The 17,005-nt window shown below is 34.0% G+C and overlaps 2 protein-coding genes across 2 annotated transcripts; both read right to left on the bottom strand.

Annotated features, from left to right (window-relative positions):
* Positions 1-606: 606 nt before the first annotated feature.
* LOC130629445 (discoidin domain-containing receptor tyrosine kinase B-like) lies at positions 607-7,315 on the bottom strand. Its single transcript, XM_057442637.1, has 6 exons — positions 6,998-7,315; positions 4,832-5,338; positions 4,485-4,568; positions 2,611-2,871; positions 1,537-2,442; positions 607-1,101 (listed from the first exon to the last, which is right to left on the bottom strand). Exons 1-6 carry the CDS (start codon positions 7,041-7,043, stop codon positions 800-802), a joined length of 2,106 nt encoding a protein of 701 aa, XP_057298620.1. The 5' UTR covers positions 7,044-7,315; the 3' UTR covers positions 607-799.
* A 6,548-nt stretch (positions 7,316-13,863) lies between these two features.
* Positions 13,864-15,557, bottom strand: LOC130629444 (opine dehydrogenase-like). The gene is made up of 2 exons (XM_057442635.1): positions 15,461-15,557; positions 13,864-15,056 (listed from the first exon to the last, which is right to left on the bottom strand). Exons 1-2 carry the CDS (start codon positions 15,539-15,541, stop codon positions 13,935-13,937), a joined length of 1,203 nt encoding a protein of 400 aa, XP_057298618.1. The 5' UTR covers positions 15,542-15,557; the 3' UTR covers positions 13,864-13,934.
* Positions 15,558-17,005: the final 1,448 nt, after the last annotated feature.

Here is a 17,005-nt window from a genome sequence, read left to right as displayed (position 1 = left end):
ATGACCACCTTTTTCTTTAAACGTGTTTAGCTTTTCTCACAAATAATCAACATTCGTGATACCTCCTTCTTTATTCTAAAAGATTTAGTCAACGTATATGAAATCCATTATATAAGCTGAAATCACACAAATTTTATTGAGTTCGGCTCGGCACAGCTTAATAAAGCAATAACCAACTGTGGCAAACCGATCCGTATCGCTGATCTGGCTCCGCTACATGCCTTAGCACTCCCCTGGCTCGACTGTAAAATAACAAATTCCGCGATGATCCGGACCGGACTAAACTGACGGTACTAAATTGAACTACAATCTTAAACGTGGACCGAATCACCGCCATCTGACTACAAAACAAACTTTCTATCCACTCCGTCACGCACCACTTTAAAAAACTGTTAAATTACTGTTTAAAATTAATAGTTTAAAAAAAGTACGACCAAACTACTATCGCTATTCAAGTTCTATTTACATCCTGCTCTTAAGGAAAGGAATGTTGGGATATGTAGAGAATGGAATGAGGTGCTTTAATTTGTGATGTTTTAGTACACATATGTCTATTTCAGCTGCACTCAATGTCTATTTCAGACGCGGATAAAACCAAACTTGCTATTATAAATAAATCTATATATTCTAAAATAAACAATTCCATCTATATACATCCCTATAATAATTATACTCGTAATTTTCAGCTGGTTGTTGAGAATGAATGTTTTTCAGGTCACGACTTTTTTCTTCGTTTGTCATGCTGTGTTAGTCTGTAAAAAGCATTTCTTTTGTGCTTGTATAGTTTCCGCATATTAACCTAAATTTCGATTTCTTCGCTATCCCACTGCTCGTGAAAATATTTATACAAATATGAAAACGAGGGTCTTTTCCCCGCGTTTAAATCCCAGCAACTTATCATCAAGTCATATATATCATCTGGACAGTGTTCCGGCTGATGAAGCATCGGGAATCTATCTTTCGGTTTTTGAACTGATTTATAAGCATTGCATATTACATCACTATCTTCTAACCGCGCGTAAGGAGCTTCTCTTGCAAAAGTGAGGATTTCCCATAACATGACACCAAAACTCCAAATGTCTGTTTGTTTTGTGAAGGTACCTGAAATGTAAGAAAGGTTTACGTGACCATGTGACATTATATGCGTGTTGGTATTGTAATCTAGATATCTCTTATCATCCCTCTTTTGTTAGACACCATTTTTTAATAGCACATGGATTAAGGATGGATAATTTTGTTTTGATATTGCATTTTAAAGAAGTCATTTTTTTGCTGTTGTTGCGTTTACTACTTATTGCAACGAGAATAGCGATCGAGTAAAACATAATTTGTCTTTTTATTCCACTGTTTGAGAATTAAACAACTCAATTGATATGACACGTTTGAATGAAATAGAAAAGCAAAAAGGAGACAAAGTGTTTGGGGATTATGTTTTACCGTAATTCATTTATCAAAATGTGTTTAACCAACATTCAAAATACTTAGAAGCATAAAACTAATTTTCACGTTTTCTAATTTAACTTGTTGCTAACTCACCATAAAGTATAGATTCTGGTGCCATCCAACGAATAGGCAAAACAACTTGCCCTTCAACTCTATAATATTGCTTTGAGTGTAAATATCGACTCATTCCAAAATCAGCTATTTTTACTTTATAAGCTGGTCCAACAAGACAATTTCTTGTGGCTAAGTCTCGATGTATAAAACCTTTTGAGTGCAAATACCTCATCCCAGAAGCAATTTGTTCAATCATGTAAAGCAAAGCGTCCGGGTGTAATACATTGGCATCGTAAGAAGAAATTTCGCTAGAAGAGATCACAGGAAAGTGTTGTTTCAGAAACTGGTTTAAATCGCCATTTTGCATATACTCGACTACCATCAAGAGCGGAGCCTCTGTGCACACCCCTAGCAACCGCACAACATTTTCGTGTGTTAGTTGGGATATTACATTCACTTCTTTCATAAACTCTGTCTCAATATTTTTATCCAGAGCTTTTAATGTCTTCACGGCAACGTATGTGGTATCGCCTGCACGCATGCGCCTAATACTGTTGTTATTATAAATATCATCCAATCCGATTGCTTCGGCAATATGGACCTCTCCGAATTGTCCGACACCGATCTGTTCCCTGAATATCAATTTATCTCTACTGATCACTTTATATTTCTTTCTTCTAATCCGACACGGCACGGCGTACTCTGAATATAAACTAGACGACATAACGCTATTATACGACTCACGACGTTTCTTTGTGAGCCGTCGAGATTTTCGTGAATATCTGAAGCGTTTCGACTTGGTAGAAGATCTGCTAATTGTTCTCGTTTTAAAATCATTTACATATACGTCCTTTTCAGTGAAACTGCTATATTCCTGTTCAGGTATGTTCGTTAGTGTTGGAGAAAGTGGTACCTTTAATTCATCTTTGACAGCTAACTTTGACGCTATAATTAAATGAAAATCAATAAAAAAAAGCAATTGGAGCCCCGATGTATCCCATAAAAGCAAAGCGTCCCATAAAAGCGAAGCGTTTTTCTCTAATGAATATTAAAACATTTTTCACGGTCACAGCTTGCACGATAAAATTGCAGACAAATACGTACGACACTTACGTTCGTTGTTGTTTCTTCTTGAACGCTCACACGAATATGCGTCGTTATTTTCATTTTTGTCGGGAAAATTTTCCGGCGTTACTATATTAACGAACTCATTGTCGAAGAAAAATGTTGATTTTTTAGGTTGATTCGTCAATAAACGCCTCAGACGTTTACGACAATAATATGTCAATAACGACAAAACGCAACAGATTACCATGCCAACAACAGCTGCCACAATAACAAAAGCCATTCTGTCGTTGTCATTCAGATACATCTCTAAAAATAATCGTGTATTAATGACGTTACAAAATTATAATGACGTCAAATACACGTCATCGTACCGTGTTGACAGATACATATTTAAAATTGAACAAAGAACAAAGCTTTTATATAAATGGTCGGAAACTTCTCAAATTTCTAATAACACCGCAAAAATTATAAGTCCTGTCGACTTTAAAACAATGATCGCTAAAATATAGGAATATGGTATCGTGTGAACACTAATTGATTTTGTGATTTGATTTGAAAGTGATTTAAATGTTCTACGTTCACCATATTTGTATGCAATAAAAATATTAAAAAAACAAATATGATTAAATGGCCACACGTTATCAGCAAGAACATGTCTAGACTTGCTTACACAAAAAACAGGTCATATCTAACCTAAAGGAGGTATTCAAATAATGTACTGTTTACTGGTAAAACTTTCGGAAAATACCAATTAAAAAAAAATATTAAATTAAAAATTATTGAAAAAATGTGACGCCCATAAAAGGAAAATAAAATCCAGTGTCGAAAATGTCGCCTCAAAACTGTCTATGAATGTGGAAAACGTACGGGTATATTAATGTCCCATTGTGGTAGAAATCTGCTCAAGTAATGAACCAGCTGGTCGTTAATGTAAATGATGAAATGTCGTAATAATTTTAATGACAATTTTATTGTTTGCTCTTTTGACTAAACAAGCGCTTAAGTAGGACCAGGCTTTAAAGGTGGAGTGTTCTGAAAGGCGCGGTTCTTTTTTAAGGGAATCGCTCAGCAATTATGTTAAAACCTGCGTTTTAAACCTGTGTTTTATTAACAGAAGATACAGAAAATCTACGGCTATCTGTAAAAAACACACGTCGATGTATAACAAGAGATTTCTCAAATTTTACTAGCTTAAAAATTTGAGTATTTAAGTCAAACCAACTCCTTACAACCTCCGGATTCGACCCCACTGACAACGGTACATGGTTTAATGGATAGTTTAGAATTATTCAGTCGAACGTATTTGTAGCGATTCGAAATCAGATATTTCGAAATCATTCGTTTTGTGTATAAACTGTAGCAAGTGCCATTTTTTTGTAACTACAATCGTGGTCACAAAATGTTGGGACAAGACAGCTTATTTCGAAGTTCCCCATCACAAGTAATTGCGTAGGTTAGATTCACACATTTTGAACTTTTCAAAGTTCACTCAACAATGTTCAGAGTGAACATAGGATATTAGGTTATTTAGTAAATTCGAAATTCTTAAAATGTGCTAATTGTTGCTGACGTCAGCAAGGCCATTAATCACGGCCATTGATCTCTGACGTGAATTATTTCGGTGTGCGGGTGTGCTGAAGAATGTGACAAGCAACTTTTCAATGCTCTCTGCCTGCCCTACGTGTGTGCAAAAGTAGCGATTTGAAGCCTGGACTGTTTGAAAGTTTTGTCCATATTTGGGTAATGAGTAAAAATCTGCCTTCGTCTCAATATTTTGTTCACGATTGTAGATTCCTACTTGTAAGTTTCTCAAAGGAAGCTAACTTACTATTAGATAAAGAACGCTTTTTTGAGAGAAAAAAGAAGACTCTTGTTAAATAAAAATAACTAACAGAAAATACAATAAGTATACTTTGTACCTGCATGTATGGATAAATTACACCGTGATGATGAATTTGTAAGTTCGAGTTCTTTCTTTGCTCTTATCGTGTTTGCGCTGTCTCCTGAAGAGAGAACGTTTTTTTTAAATTATTAAACAAATTCGAGATCTACTTGCGGCTTGTAACGAGAATTGGAAAAGTGATTAAGCTAATAAAATTGCTAATCATTGATTATCAAAATTCCACTGTCTGGCCTGTTTTCGTTGTTTAAAACTTCCCGCCATTGTCTTCAAAAACGGAGCTGATAAAAATGAAATCAAGTCTTATGACATAAATCGTAAAATACCGAACATAAATTTACAAAGAAGACACAGTAGAAACATTACCTGTTTTCTTTACAACTAAATATCGTATCAAGATCCAATTCAGAGAATATTGTAAGTCAAGTTTTATAAATCTAACAGTCAAATTTTTTAATCCAATATGAAACTCGTAATGTTTTGGTTCCTTTAAATATGCGGACCTTGGTGTACAAACATGACCAACCAACTGCAAGCGCCTTAACCTTTTGCTTGCTTTCACAGTTATGTTTTTAATTGGCCCAGCACCCATACTTTGATTGACATATGTTAATAACGTAATCGATTCGATCCGGCTGACTCGATCTAAAGCTATTAAAATAAATGGGTTTGAGTGTCGCTTTTTTGTCCATCCAATCCAACATTTCGAGGTAAACGGATTTGAATGTTGACGATTTTTTCCAGAAAATAAACAACCAGTACCACGATTTAAAATGTCTGAGTTAGATTTTGGTGGATTGGTGTACTCAGTGTCGGTCCATGAATAGTTCATATATCGATCTCCTTGATGGATTTTGTAGAAGTAAAAACCAGCTGGAAAGTAAAAAAGAAGAAAGTTCAATTCAAATCTTCGGTTAGCAACAAAACTTTTGCTTGAAAAAATTTGTTTACATCAGCTTTTTTAGAATTCTAAGTCTTTCCTTAAGCTGTGTGAGGTAAGTGACGAACGTTGACTTGTTATATCACGTGACTCACTCGGACTTTCGTTTTAAGAACTTGACATCTCTCTACTACACGTCATATTATTGGAGTTATTCATTTGTTTTCCCCTCTGATCTTACATCTTATCATGCAAATTTAAAAAATACAGAGTTGATTTTTAAGTTCTCTTAACAAGAAATCACTTTTAGTAAAAAACCGATGATCAAATTTGGACAGTACTGTTACAACAGAATCTCGATATTTTGTAGTTGGACGTCTTGAACTTTCTCTCACGTCGTAAAAATTCCTCTGTTCTTTTACTGTTCCATCTAATAAAAACAACTACTTCACATTTTGACATCGAAAGTCGATTGTACTTTTGTTTTTGTCAGTTTTGAAACTAAAAAAATTGTCGTTCTCACCAACATTTATTTATAAGAGGAACAACAGAAATGTGCGTGCAAAGGCTGGAAACAAGGTGGCGCAATATACTGCTTTCTTAAAATTTCTTTTCCCTGTCTTATTTCAACTACATTCAGCTGGTCTAGTGGTTGCCTCCATTTTGCATAAGATTGTTGTATTATTCCAATTTTAACAAAGTCCTAGTCCATTCCTTTTGGTTACCGCTTAATTTGATTGAAATATCAAAAGGCAGTTTTCTAGCTGCAGGGCTTTAATTTTTAGCTTAAATGAACACTTTTAATTCCCTAGGACTCCTTTTTTCAGTTCCTTTATTGATAGCAGAAACGTTACAGGCTAGCATAGGTTCATAAGCATCAGATATGCAACACCCCAACATAATTTTCATAGTGTATTCACACATTTAGCACCGGCTTTTGTAACGCTGTAATGTTAAATGAGGTGGAATATATTTTCTTTATTTTGAAGCTCCACAAAGTTTCATGTGTTTGACGACAACCATGTGAGTCGTTACAAAGGGGTCAAGTTTCTGTAGTTGGAGAGAAATCTTTTTTTGAGTTGAATGACAATAGGGTGTTTTTATTTACATAGGTCTAGAGGGTTTTTTTAAAAAATATTGAAAGTAGAAAAATTATGTGTTGATGTCTACGTTCGATCCCAGACAATTTTGTGTATGGTTAAGAAAAAAGTCTCGTGTTTATGTATCCAGGGAAAGGGAGACAATGATAAAAGTTCCCTTATGCCAGTTGCTACTTCTTCCTCTAGCATGACGTAATGAAGACAAATCGCAAGTACGTGACGTCATCATAACACGGATCTGATCAACACGTGACTACATGATGACTCTTCCGTCACGAAAACGTTTTGAATTTATCCTATGAACTTCTTCGTGTCTTAACATTTTTAGTTTAGCAGAAAATAAATTCAATATAATTCTTATAGAAAGTTAGGAAAAGTATATTAAACTTTGTCTTTCAGAAATTTATTATAATAAAACAAACTGTCTATGAAAAATTCACATGAAAATTTCAGGTGTCGCACAAACTTTGTGCATTTTTAATAATTCGTGTGTGCCTTAACACAAAGTGGTTTCAGTGCACTACAACCGTTCTTATTAACATACCCGCTTACCTTCGCTTAATCCCAACATGGAACATACCAACATTAAAATAAACATTTTCTTTGATCAACACCACGTTTTAAATGTCCAACATGATATGCTTTTAAAACCACAAATAAATCTTCCAACTAAAATCAATACGACTTTTACTTCTTCTTTCACTTAATGTTTTGTAAATCAAACAAAATCAGAGTTTATCTTCAGGAAATTATTTTTACACTATGCATCCACGTTCTTTTGTTATTTTTGGTGAAGTGTGAATGATGACCTCATTCAACTGAAATGGATACCTTGACATAACGACACCACAACGATGTGCTGATTACCTAATCAAAAGAATTGTTCTTTTAATGTTTTTAATGTTCATAATGATCTTGTTATTATGGTTGTCGAAAAAATAACACAGGATGTCGGATATTTGACGGTTTTATTAACGTCACTTTAAAACGTCAGCGTCAAGAAATAGAAATAAGAAAACCTGGGAACGAAAGTAATAGCATGGTAATAGCGATGAAACTGAACTACCAGTCTACCAACTTAGATTCCACGTTGTCTGCGAATTGCTCTTTTTTTAGTTTTTCATTGTTACGACGTTCTCGCTGAAAGTTTTATTATTTTTACGCGAGATACTTGTAGCCTAAAATAATTATTAAAGTGATTCTTGAACCTATTAATTTTCGATTATTAATACCTACTTTATTTTAGCAACATAACATTCGTTCGTTTTATTGTTTTAAGAAATAAAAAGCTCGAGTCTTATCTTCTCAACAGGTCTGTGTCTTTTCTACTAAAAAGCTTCTACACAACTTAACATGATTGGTTTCTTTCATCAGAGAATGCCTTTCTATGGCTTACTATATAGCAGTGCAAAAATGCATTTTTCTGGTCTGTATGATATTTTCAACGAAGATAATATTTCAACGCATCTCCTTGATGTTGGCAGTAAATCAAGTAAGAGAATGTGTTGCTTGTCAAGACCATATAACACTATATCAAACACTTTTGTAAATTGGAAACTTTTTATATTTGAAGACGAACAAGGCGTATTATATACGTAAACTAGTTCGCCAACAAAGTTTATACAAAAACTGTCTATGAAATTGAGATTTCTGTTAGGAAGTTATACACGACATATTTTGCTATTCGGATAGGCAATAATATTGATAGAAAGTTCCTCGAAATTTCAATTTTCGTTAGGTCAGTCTGGAGTAAACTGACTGACAGGAAGAAGAAAGACCACAGGCTCCACCCCCCCCCCCCCCCCCAAAAAAAAAAAAACAAAAACAAAAAAAAAAAAAAAAAAATGAGAAAAAGCAAAATAAAGTAAATAATAGTTTTTAGTTAAAAAAAACATATTACTAAAAAAAAGAAAAAATACATTCATGGTTGAAAGTTAACATTTTGATGACACTATCATGTTCAGCATACTTTTTTGTTAACTTTGCCAAATTTTGTCGAAAATAAAGTAATTTTAATTTTTGGACTAATTTTTAGCCTATAATGTCATTTAGGTGACAAAAATCAAAATTATGATGTCACTATTATGTTCAGCATAATTTTTTTGTTAACTGTGCCAAATTTTGTCGAAAACAAATACCAATTTTGATCGATGACTTCCAAGTACTTCGGGAGTTTAGGTATAAAGTTTAAATTTGTGACGATGCAATTGACCATTTGGTTAGTTAGTTACGAGTTGGGAACACATCCTCGCAGGCGAGATAGTAAAAAGAAAAAAAAAGTAAAAATAGTTACCAAGATGAGATTCGAACACACGACTACTCCCGTGTCGGTGCTCAAAGATGGAAAAATTTCCATTTCGGGACGGACAACTGTATTTGAATATCCTAGCATCTGCGAGCTAGTGTAATAATGATTATTTCCAAAAGCGCGTTTTTTTTTCTCTCTGTATTTGTTAAAACATAAACTTTTTCCAAACTATCTATAAGAGGAAGCTGTCAGTTGTATAGAGTTGGAAAACTCCATTTAAATTTAATTAGGTGTTGTCACCGTTAACAAGGAACGTACCTTCGACAGTAGTTTTAAACGACCTCAAGCTTTTTTCGTAGGAGTTATTAAAATGAACTGTGCAGTGAGAGTGACTGGTCAAGAACAACACTTAAGTAATTATATAAAGTTGTTTCATGCAATTTATTTTTAATGAAGCAAGGATTACAGTGTCATCAGCATAGTTTAGGCTTTTCCAGTTCTTAACAAAGTTGTGAATGCCATTAACTCCTGGCGACAGAAGTGAACTTTGTGGAACATCACAATACACGAATTTACCATCTGACAACTCGTCACTATACTGCTCGTGTTGTTTTGACCACAAAGGTAGTTTGTAAACCATTCTTTCTCTGCAATGCCTTTTTGGCTTAGTTTAAATATTAGGTTACCGTGACTAACAGTATCAAAGGCTTTCTTAAAAAGTGTGATACTAAAAACAACAACTTTAAAACACTTTTTCGTAGTATTGAGAGTAAAGTGTTGAGCAATTACAGACTTTACGGTCGTGTTGCTTCATCAAACATTTGCTAAATACACATAAAGATCAGCGCTCTACATATTACAGGCAACGGGTAAAAAATTCTCACAAAAAGAATATTTTTATTAGCACTGCCGACGTCAGCAAAACTTCTAAAGCAACATATATTTTTCAGTTTTCTTTTGCCTAAATGGATTATCCCACGGACTTATCCACTAGTCTATTATTGCAACTGGTAACAAGTTATATATTTTTCACAGTTTTCATAAAAGCATAACCTAAAAACTATATGGGTTAACTAAAAAAATGGGCTACTCAATAGGGGTGACATTTGGAGTGGTGGTCGGGGCAGCTAATTTCAAAGCGGGTATTTTGTAAACAGATATTATAGATTTAATTTTGCTGCAATATGACGACTTTTAGCTCGCCCAACATACCGAGTTCGGTGTCCAGTTGTTAAAAAGAAGTTTAAATACGGTTTACAACGCGTAATAGAAATAATTTATCATAGCTACAAAGATTTGACTGTACGCGGTGTGTGGCGTAGTGTTACTCATATACAGTTATAGCCTCGTTTCCACGTCATTTGATCATTGGAAAGACAACTTCATAAGGAGAAAATTTGACGTAAAACATTGAAAATTATCGTGAACAGAATAGAAACCATTCTGGCCAATCTCATTAGATGGTTTCCATCTGCAAAACTTGTCAGTGGCAAAAAAGAACACATATTATCCGACCGGTAGAATAAAACTGCCACTCCAAACACTACCCAAATTGGGGTACCCTGAGTTTTCAATTAACCCAAACTATATTCTGTATTATATAAATCTTTAGTGCACATTTTTAATTGGTTAGAACAAATCATGTGAGAAAACACGTCAACTTGAATAGCCATAAATTTCAACTGTGGTATTCTAATTTAAATTTACCGTGACGGGTTTTAAAGCCACCGGGAATGTAATTGATTGTTCGGAAATTAATTACAGGGGGTGATGTCACGGGCAATTAAACATTGCTATTGTTGTTGTCAATTTCCTTTTTAATAAAATTAGCAACAAACCGTTTTGTGATAGGTAAAAACTAGTTGTTTTTTATAATAGAAAATCAAACAAATATGTTCAAACACAAATTACAAATACACGGATATATATAACAAAATGTTTGAAATTTTAACACGAAGTACGAAATTGGTTCCTTTATAGTAATAATCAACACAGTTTGTTATAGCCATGCTATATAGCTAATCATAAATTATAGAATACATAAATTTAAAGTGATTATAAAAAGGATCACACTGCATCATAAACCACATAGCCTAGTAAGTCCAATAGACGTCCACTATGTATGGTGTTATTCGTTTCTTTTTTGTCCTGAACATGTGCAAAGAGCAGTTTTCACAGAACGACACAAAAACCAGCAGCAAATGAGCAGTCTATCTGAACAACCAGGAACCCTACAGCGAACGAAGAAAACAACCAGGAAAACCACAGCGATTAAACTCCGACCAAACGCTACCATTTAAATATTCCCAAAGCTAAATATATTTTTTCTTTTTTCTTTTTATTTTGAATAAAGTCTTTATGAGAATTTGGATGCTTTAAACAGTTGCAGAAAATCGCAAGCAAAGAAAATTATCGGTAGCTTAAACAAGAATTGTACTGATTCATACCCATACATGTATTATACGGTTCCCAGCAGTTTGGCAGACCTACTCTCAAAGTACTGTGCAAATGTGGAGTGTGGTTGTATGGATCCCCGCTCATTCCTTTGAATAAACAGCAGCATATTTGATGCACAATCTGATGTGGTGGCCATATACAAGGGTCGTGTTTAAATCTTTTTCATTATAATATTTTTAACTTAGGAATATACGATTGTTAAGTTTTTACATGTTTTTAAGCTATGCAATTACGTAATTTTAAAATTTTGGCTGCATGAAAAGTTCCCTCATCAGCTAGTTTTATTATATTTAATTTATTTAGATATTATTTAGTTTATTATAAATGCTTTTTATTCTAACCAACACATTGTTGTTTCTGTTTTCTGTTTTCCCCAACAAATATTTGTGTGATTGTTGGATAAAAAAAGCTCTTTTTTGCTACATATTATCACACACTGTGCTTAAAAAAATCACCCAAAAATTACCCAAAAATTACCCAAAAATCAGCCAAAAATCAGCCAAAAATCAGCCAATAATTACCCAAAGATCTCCCAAAAATTAAGCGAATAAAAATTCAAAGTGACTTGTGAGGATATTAAAATCTGTATATTTTTATCATAAACTCAAAATTTGAATGCATAAATAAGTAGGAAAAACGAGAAAGGGGTTCTTTTTTATAAATTGATGACTGGTGGTGTATGAAAAACTGAAAGCAAAGTAGCTAAATCAAGAATCAATGTGCATCTGGGGAAATAAGATAGCCGGAAAATGATTGGAACTTGCAGGGCCATTTGATTTATCTGCAATGGGTAGCCCACTAGCTCCCTATATAGCAAATGGTTGGTTGAGTAAGTATGATTGAAGAGCAAAAGATGAGGAGAAGTTATAAATGATATAATACGTGATAAAAAGTCTGATAATGTTTATAAATTGCAAGATAATAATTCGTTTCATCCAAATCTGAATTTTACTAGCTATCAAACGAGAAAAAAGATTTTAAACATTCCATTTCTAGACATGAGAATCATGCGTTCTGAAGGAAGATTAACTTCAACTTGGTATTGAAAATCGATGAGCACAGGATTAACAATGAACTAATTCGCATTAGCATAAAGTACAAAAAGACTGTAGTTATCGGAATAACATATAGAATATTGCACATGGAATGTAGCACTTGGAATAATTTCCATAACAGTTTGAAAAAAGCTAAAAGTATACCACAGAACAATCAATACCACGCTTCCTTTTATGAGCCAATTATTGAACAAATGCAAAAGATATTAAATAAAATGAAAATAAAGATGAGGAAGAAGAAAAGAAAGTTTAAATGATTTTTGTATCATACAGGGGAGGGGGGAGGGAGGGGATTACTGAGAATTTCGAACGCTCACTATAATACAACAATAACCGATTACCCCGGGCTGTACCGCAAAATATCGCCCAAGGTCTAAGTGCAGACCGAGCTTGCGAGGTTGGTGCAATGACTGAGGTCAAAATTCGAAACAGTCCTGTCTAAAAACAAAAATTCTATTTAGAATTTGAAAGTCCCTAAAGAATAATACTTTGTGAACAAAACATTACGATGTTCGACACATACAGAATAATGATGCATCGTCAAAAGCGCTAAGCCAATCAGAATGCCTAAAAACCGTATTGTCCGCTTGAAAAATCCAGACAGTTAACAAAAACGCGAATTAATCGACTATAACGCTCCATACAAAGTTACTTCAACGTGAAAAAAGTTGAAAACGATGTTACCATCTTTGAAGCCCTTAGTGGATAAAACCTTCAGAAGTGGTATAGTGTATGAAATTTCTTGTTTACATCGTGCTATGTCGACCAAACTAGTCTTCATTTACTAAATCGCGTAAGAGAGCACAGACGTCTTGGAACACCAGTGGGTAGTCACTTTCGCACTTGTAATTGTACTCCTACGATGAATAATGTTGAAATTCTAGATACGTCACTTAAATCTGTGTATCACTTAATGACTTTGGAAGCAATCTGGATTAAAGACATTACACCAGATTCAAATACAAAAGACGAATACAAAAGCCACACATTAACCATCAGAGTCTGATTGATAAATTTATAGTTTGGTATGCCTTAGGGATTTTTGATTATAGCTTAATTTTTTATGTTCAAGTAACCTTATAAGAACACCGTGTGAATACTGTATGATATGTGTGTTGATATGTTTTATTTTTTAACGGTTTTAACTGTTTTTATTGATTCGTTTTAGACCTAAAGATGAAATTTAATTTTGAAATATATTGTCAAAGTTTTATTTTGTTGGTTATATTTATTGATTAAAAGAAATATAATTGAACCAAATACAATTGAACCTTTCAACTGAGCCTTGCGTCTGTTAGTAAAAGTAAGCGTGTCGATTTTATTTCCGCTATGAGCATTAGCAAGCTTGGAATGCTGGTTACTTAGATAGAAACAATTTTCTGTTGGTAGCAATTTTTGGGTTATAATTTCTATTGTAGTTTCTGTAATATCCAAATTGCTTTAAAACCAGTAGTCTTTTTAAACATATTGATCAAGATTGTCCAGTCAGCGAATACACAGAGGCGCTAAGATATATAAAAGCACAAAAGCTTCTTTAAATTTAACGCAAGAAATTACAAATATCTTATAAAGATTTGTCAAATTGAAAACCACTTTAACTACTTGCTTTCTAAGTTCGAATGGAAATTTACCGTGGTGACTTATAATAAGAAATACACTTAAATGACGATTTGTATCTTTACTGAAAACGTAACAGTACATTTGATGATAAAGTTTTTTATATTCTTTCTTATATAGAAGACAAATCTCCTGGGAATTCATCGAATCTTCTTACAGGTGCAACTGACAGGCCTGTCATCACGTGGGCGGACGTCATCAAAGCCTGAGCCACTGGTGTCTCAATGTTTGCCTTCTTTGCCAAATATGTTGCAATTGGTGCAAGGACATAGTTGATGTCTTCAGTAATGTATCGATTCTTCAAAGTCGGAGGTGCTTTGATGGCGCTGTAGAAGTAGGCGTTTTCAATCAGTTCCTCCAATGTCTTGCTTTTCGTGTCACCGTACCATCCTGACCAGACAGTTAGAAGATTGTCCATATCAAATCCAAAAGATTTCCCAATAGCAAGTCGCTCTTGATCAAGAGCGTCAAGGTAACGTAAAACGCCAGGTGATGCTCCTTCGTTGTAAAACAAAAAATCTCCTTTCTTTGTTTCAATCCATCCAGCGTTCTGTAGTGAGATTACAGGATGTAGAAGGAAATTCAGATTATTTAACCCAGTATGGATGACGTTCTTGTTAGGAATTAAATTTAAACTGAAAAGAGACTTAATCTTCTCCATCGTTGCTTGCGTGCGAGAGCTTGGATATACTCCAACATGCATCATCTTCTTCGTACCATTGACAAACACGTTGTTAGCGTCCACTTTACGACAAGCATAAGGTATCGAACTGGTTTCGACCAGCGTAAATGGAATGTTCAAATAATCATTCGTGTAAGATTTCCTCTGCATGACTTTGACGTAGTCAAGAAATGCAAAATTTCCAGGTAAACTGATGAAGATGTGATCCTTAGTTAGATATGGTAAAGCAGCTTCAAAGACCAGACCTTGACCAAATGATGGAATAATCAACATGGCGACATTACCAAACTCCATTGCTTCTTTAATGTCAGTCGTTGCCTTCGCTATCTTTGACACTCCATGAATTTCCCCTGTCGAGCCCTGGCACTCCTTGAGAGCATTAATACACCCAGCATTTTGAATAGGTTCAATAGCTTCTTTAAATTGATCAGATTCAAAAAGCAAAACTTCATGTCCTAATTGCACCAAATGGAATGCTAAGGCGTAGCCACCATTTCCTGCTCCAAGAACTGAAACTTTCATTTTTGATGGATGGTTTAACGACGACGAAATCTGAACAAAAAGTTTAAAAATAATTTTAAAAATTAACCACAAAAATTCTGCATATGTAAAATTATGTACATTGTAAGATGAGGAGATGGATGTAACACAAACCGACGAAGGAGGAGCGTTTCGAGGTGTTTACATTTCAACTTTTTCTACAATCACACTTCTATAAATCTATTAAAATTTTAAGCAAGAAAATAATTCATGGTGGTACCAGGTGTTACTAAGATCTTTCTTAATTTATTTTGTAATATCTAATACTCTTAAACACAGAGGACAGCCAAGCCCCAGCCGTTATAAACATATAATAAATATATGTAATATAAATATATATATATATATAATATAAATATATTCTTACTTTGTGTAAAAGTTTACGAGTGTAAAAAAGAGTATAAAATTTTACTTACCGCTTTTAGTGAACGTTTAGCAAGATTATGCTTTGGCAACAAATGAACCCACTTTTGTACATTGTCCAAAGTCCAATGCATGTCCAATTCACAATGTGTGTAGACACTTCGTTACCAGGAATTTTTGTGAACTTGAACAACATGACAATTAAAAGGAAGGAAAGTGTGGTAAAACAAATATTTATATTGAAAGTGATCTTAGTTTCTATAATTCTTTCTTTTTGGTAGCATTGTCAGCATTTTTAGGTTTTACCTATTAAGTAAACTCGTTTATGAAAATTTTGGTGAGCAAAAATCAACTTCAAATGCCCATATTTTCTAGCCTGGTCTCCCATAAAGCTACTCAGTCTAGTCATGTACAAGGAACCAATCAAAATTGGCGATATAGCAAGCAGTGTTAACATTGCGGAGTTAGTTTACTACTCAAAAAACTTCATTTTTTTGTATTGAGTAAACGAGGCAAATCAAATTGTTGTCTTACTTAATCATTTTATAAAGTTTTTTATTTACCAAAAAGAAAACTTCGCTGTTTAACTGTGTTTTTTTCTTCTTTCAAAAGTCAACAAGAAGCCCTGGGGGCTCTAAGAATTTCCGCTCGCTACCAAAATATTTGATGACAACCTGCTAATTCGTTGTTATCGTGCCAAACATTCGAAGAGGTTTGGTGCTTGAAGCTCTGAAGATAAAACACACAAGTGACATTACATCTTACAACAAACGCAAACAAAACGAAACGTGTCATAATAAACTCACACTTTAAAAGAAATTGCGAACAAAAATTATAGCCTATCATTCATGGTTGAAAGGCTTCCGATTGAAACGTTTATGGTCTTAAACGGCATTTAGTTGACAAAAAAACAAAAATTTTGATGCCACCATCATGTTCAGCATACTTTTTTTATTAACTGTGCCAAATTTTGTCGAAAATAAAGTAGTTTAAATTTTTGGACCAATTTTGGCCTAAAATGACATTTTAGGTGGCAAAAAATCAAAATTTTGATGTCACCATCATGTTCAGCATACTTTTTTTGTTAACTGTGCCAAATTTTGTGGAAAATAAAGTAGTTTTAATTTTTGGACCAATTTTTGCCTAAAATGAGATTTTAAGATAAGTTGAATCTTCAGTAGGGAACTTTTTTTCCGTAACTTAGATGCTAGACTTAACTTTACTATAGTGTGTTAGGTAAGGGGCTGATTATATGGAGTCAAGCTGACCCGGCTTATATGGCGGAACTAACCACAACTCGGTAGGTGATCAGCTCGCTGACGCGCGGGAAATTTATAAAATGGCGAACACAGATAGGTAAATGAAAACACTCAAAGTACATTGGGCTAAGTTTCGACGACATTTTAGTAACAGCATCATCAGCGTAAAGTTCATGTTAAAACGCAAAGAATTCCACGCAAGCTGGAATTTCTTTTACAACATGATTAAATCTTTAGCCATTGTATTTTTCTATTTTAATTTAAAAGATACTTTAGCTGGAGGTATGCGGTTATCTAGAGTTTATCTACTTATTAAAAGAGAGGCAAACTGCGCACGAA

Source organism: Hydractinia symbiolongicarpus, chromosome 2 (assembly GCF_029227915.1).
Source record: "Hydractinia symbiolongicarpus strain clone_291-10 chromosome 2, HSymV2.1, whole genome shotgun sequence".
NCBI lineage: Eukaryota > Metazoa > Cnidaria > Hydrozoa > Anthoathecata > Hydractiniidae > Hydractinia > Hydractinia symbiolongicarpus.
Note: the sequence above shows the minus strand (reverse complement) of the source record. Positions and strands in the feature narration are given on the sequence as shown.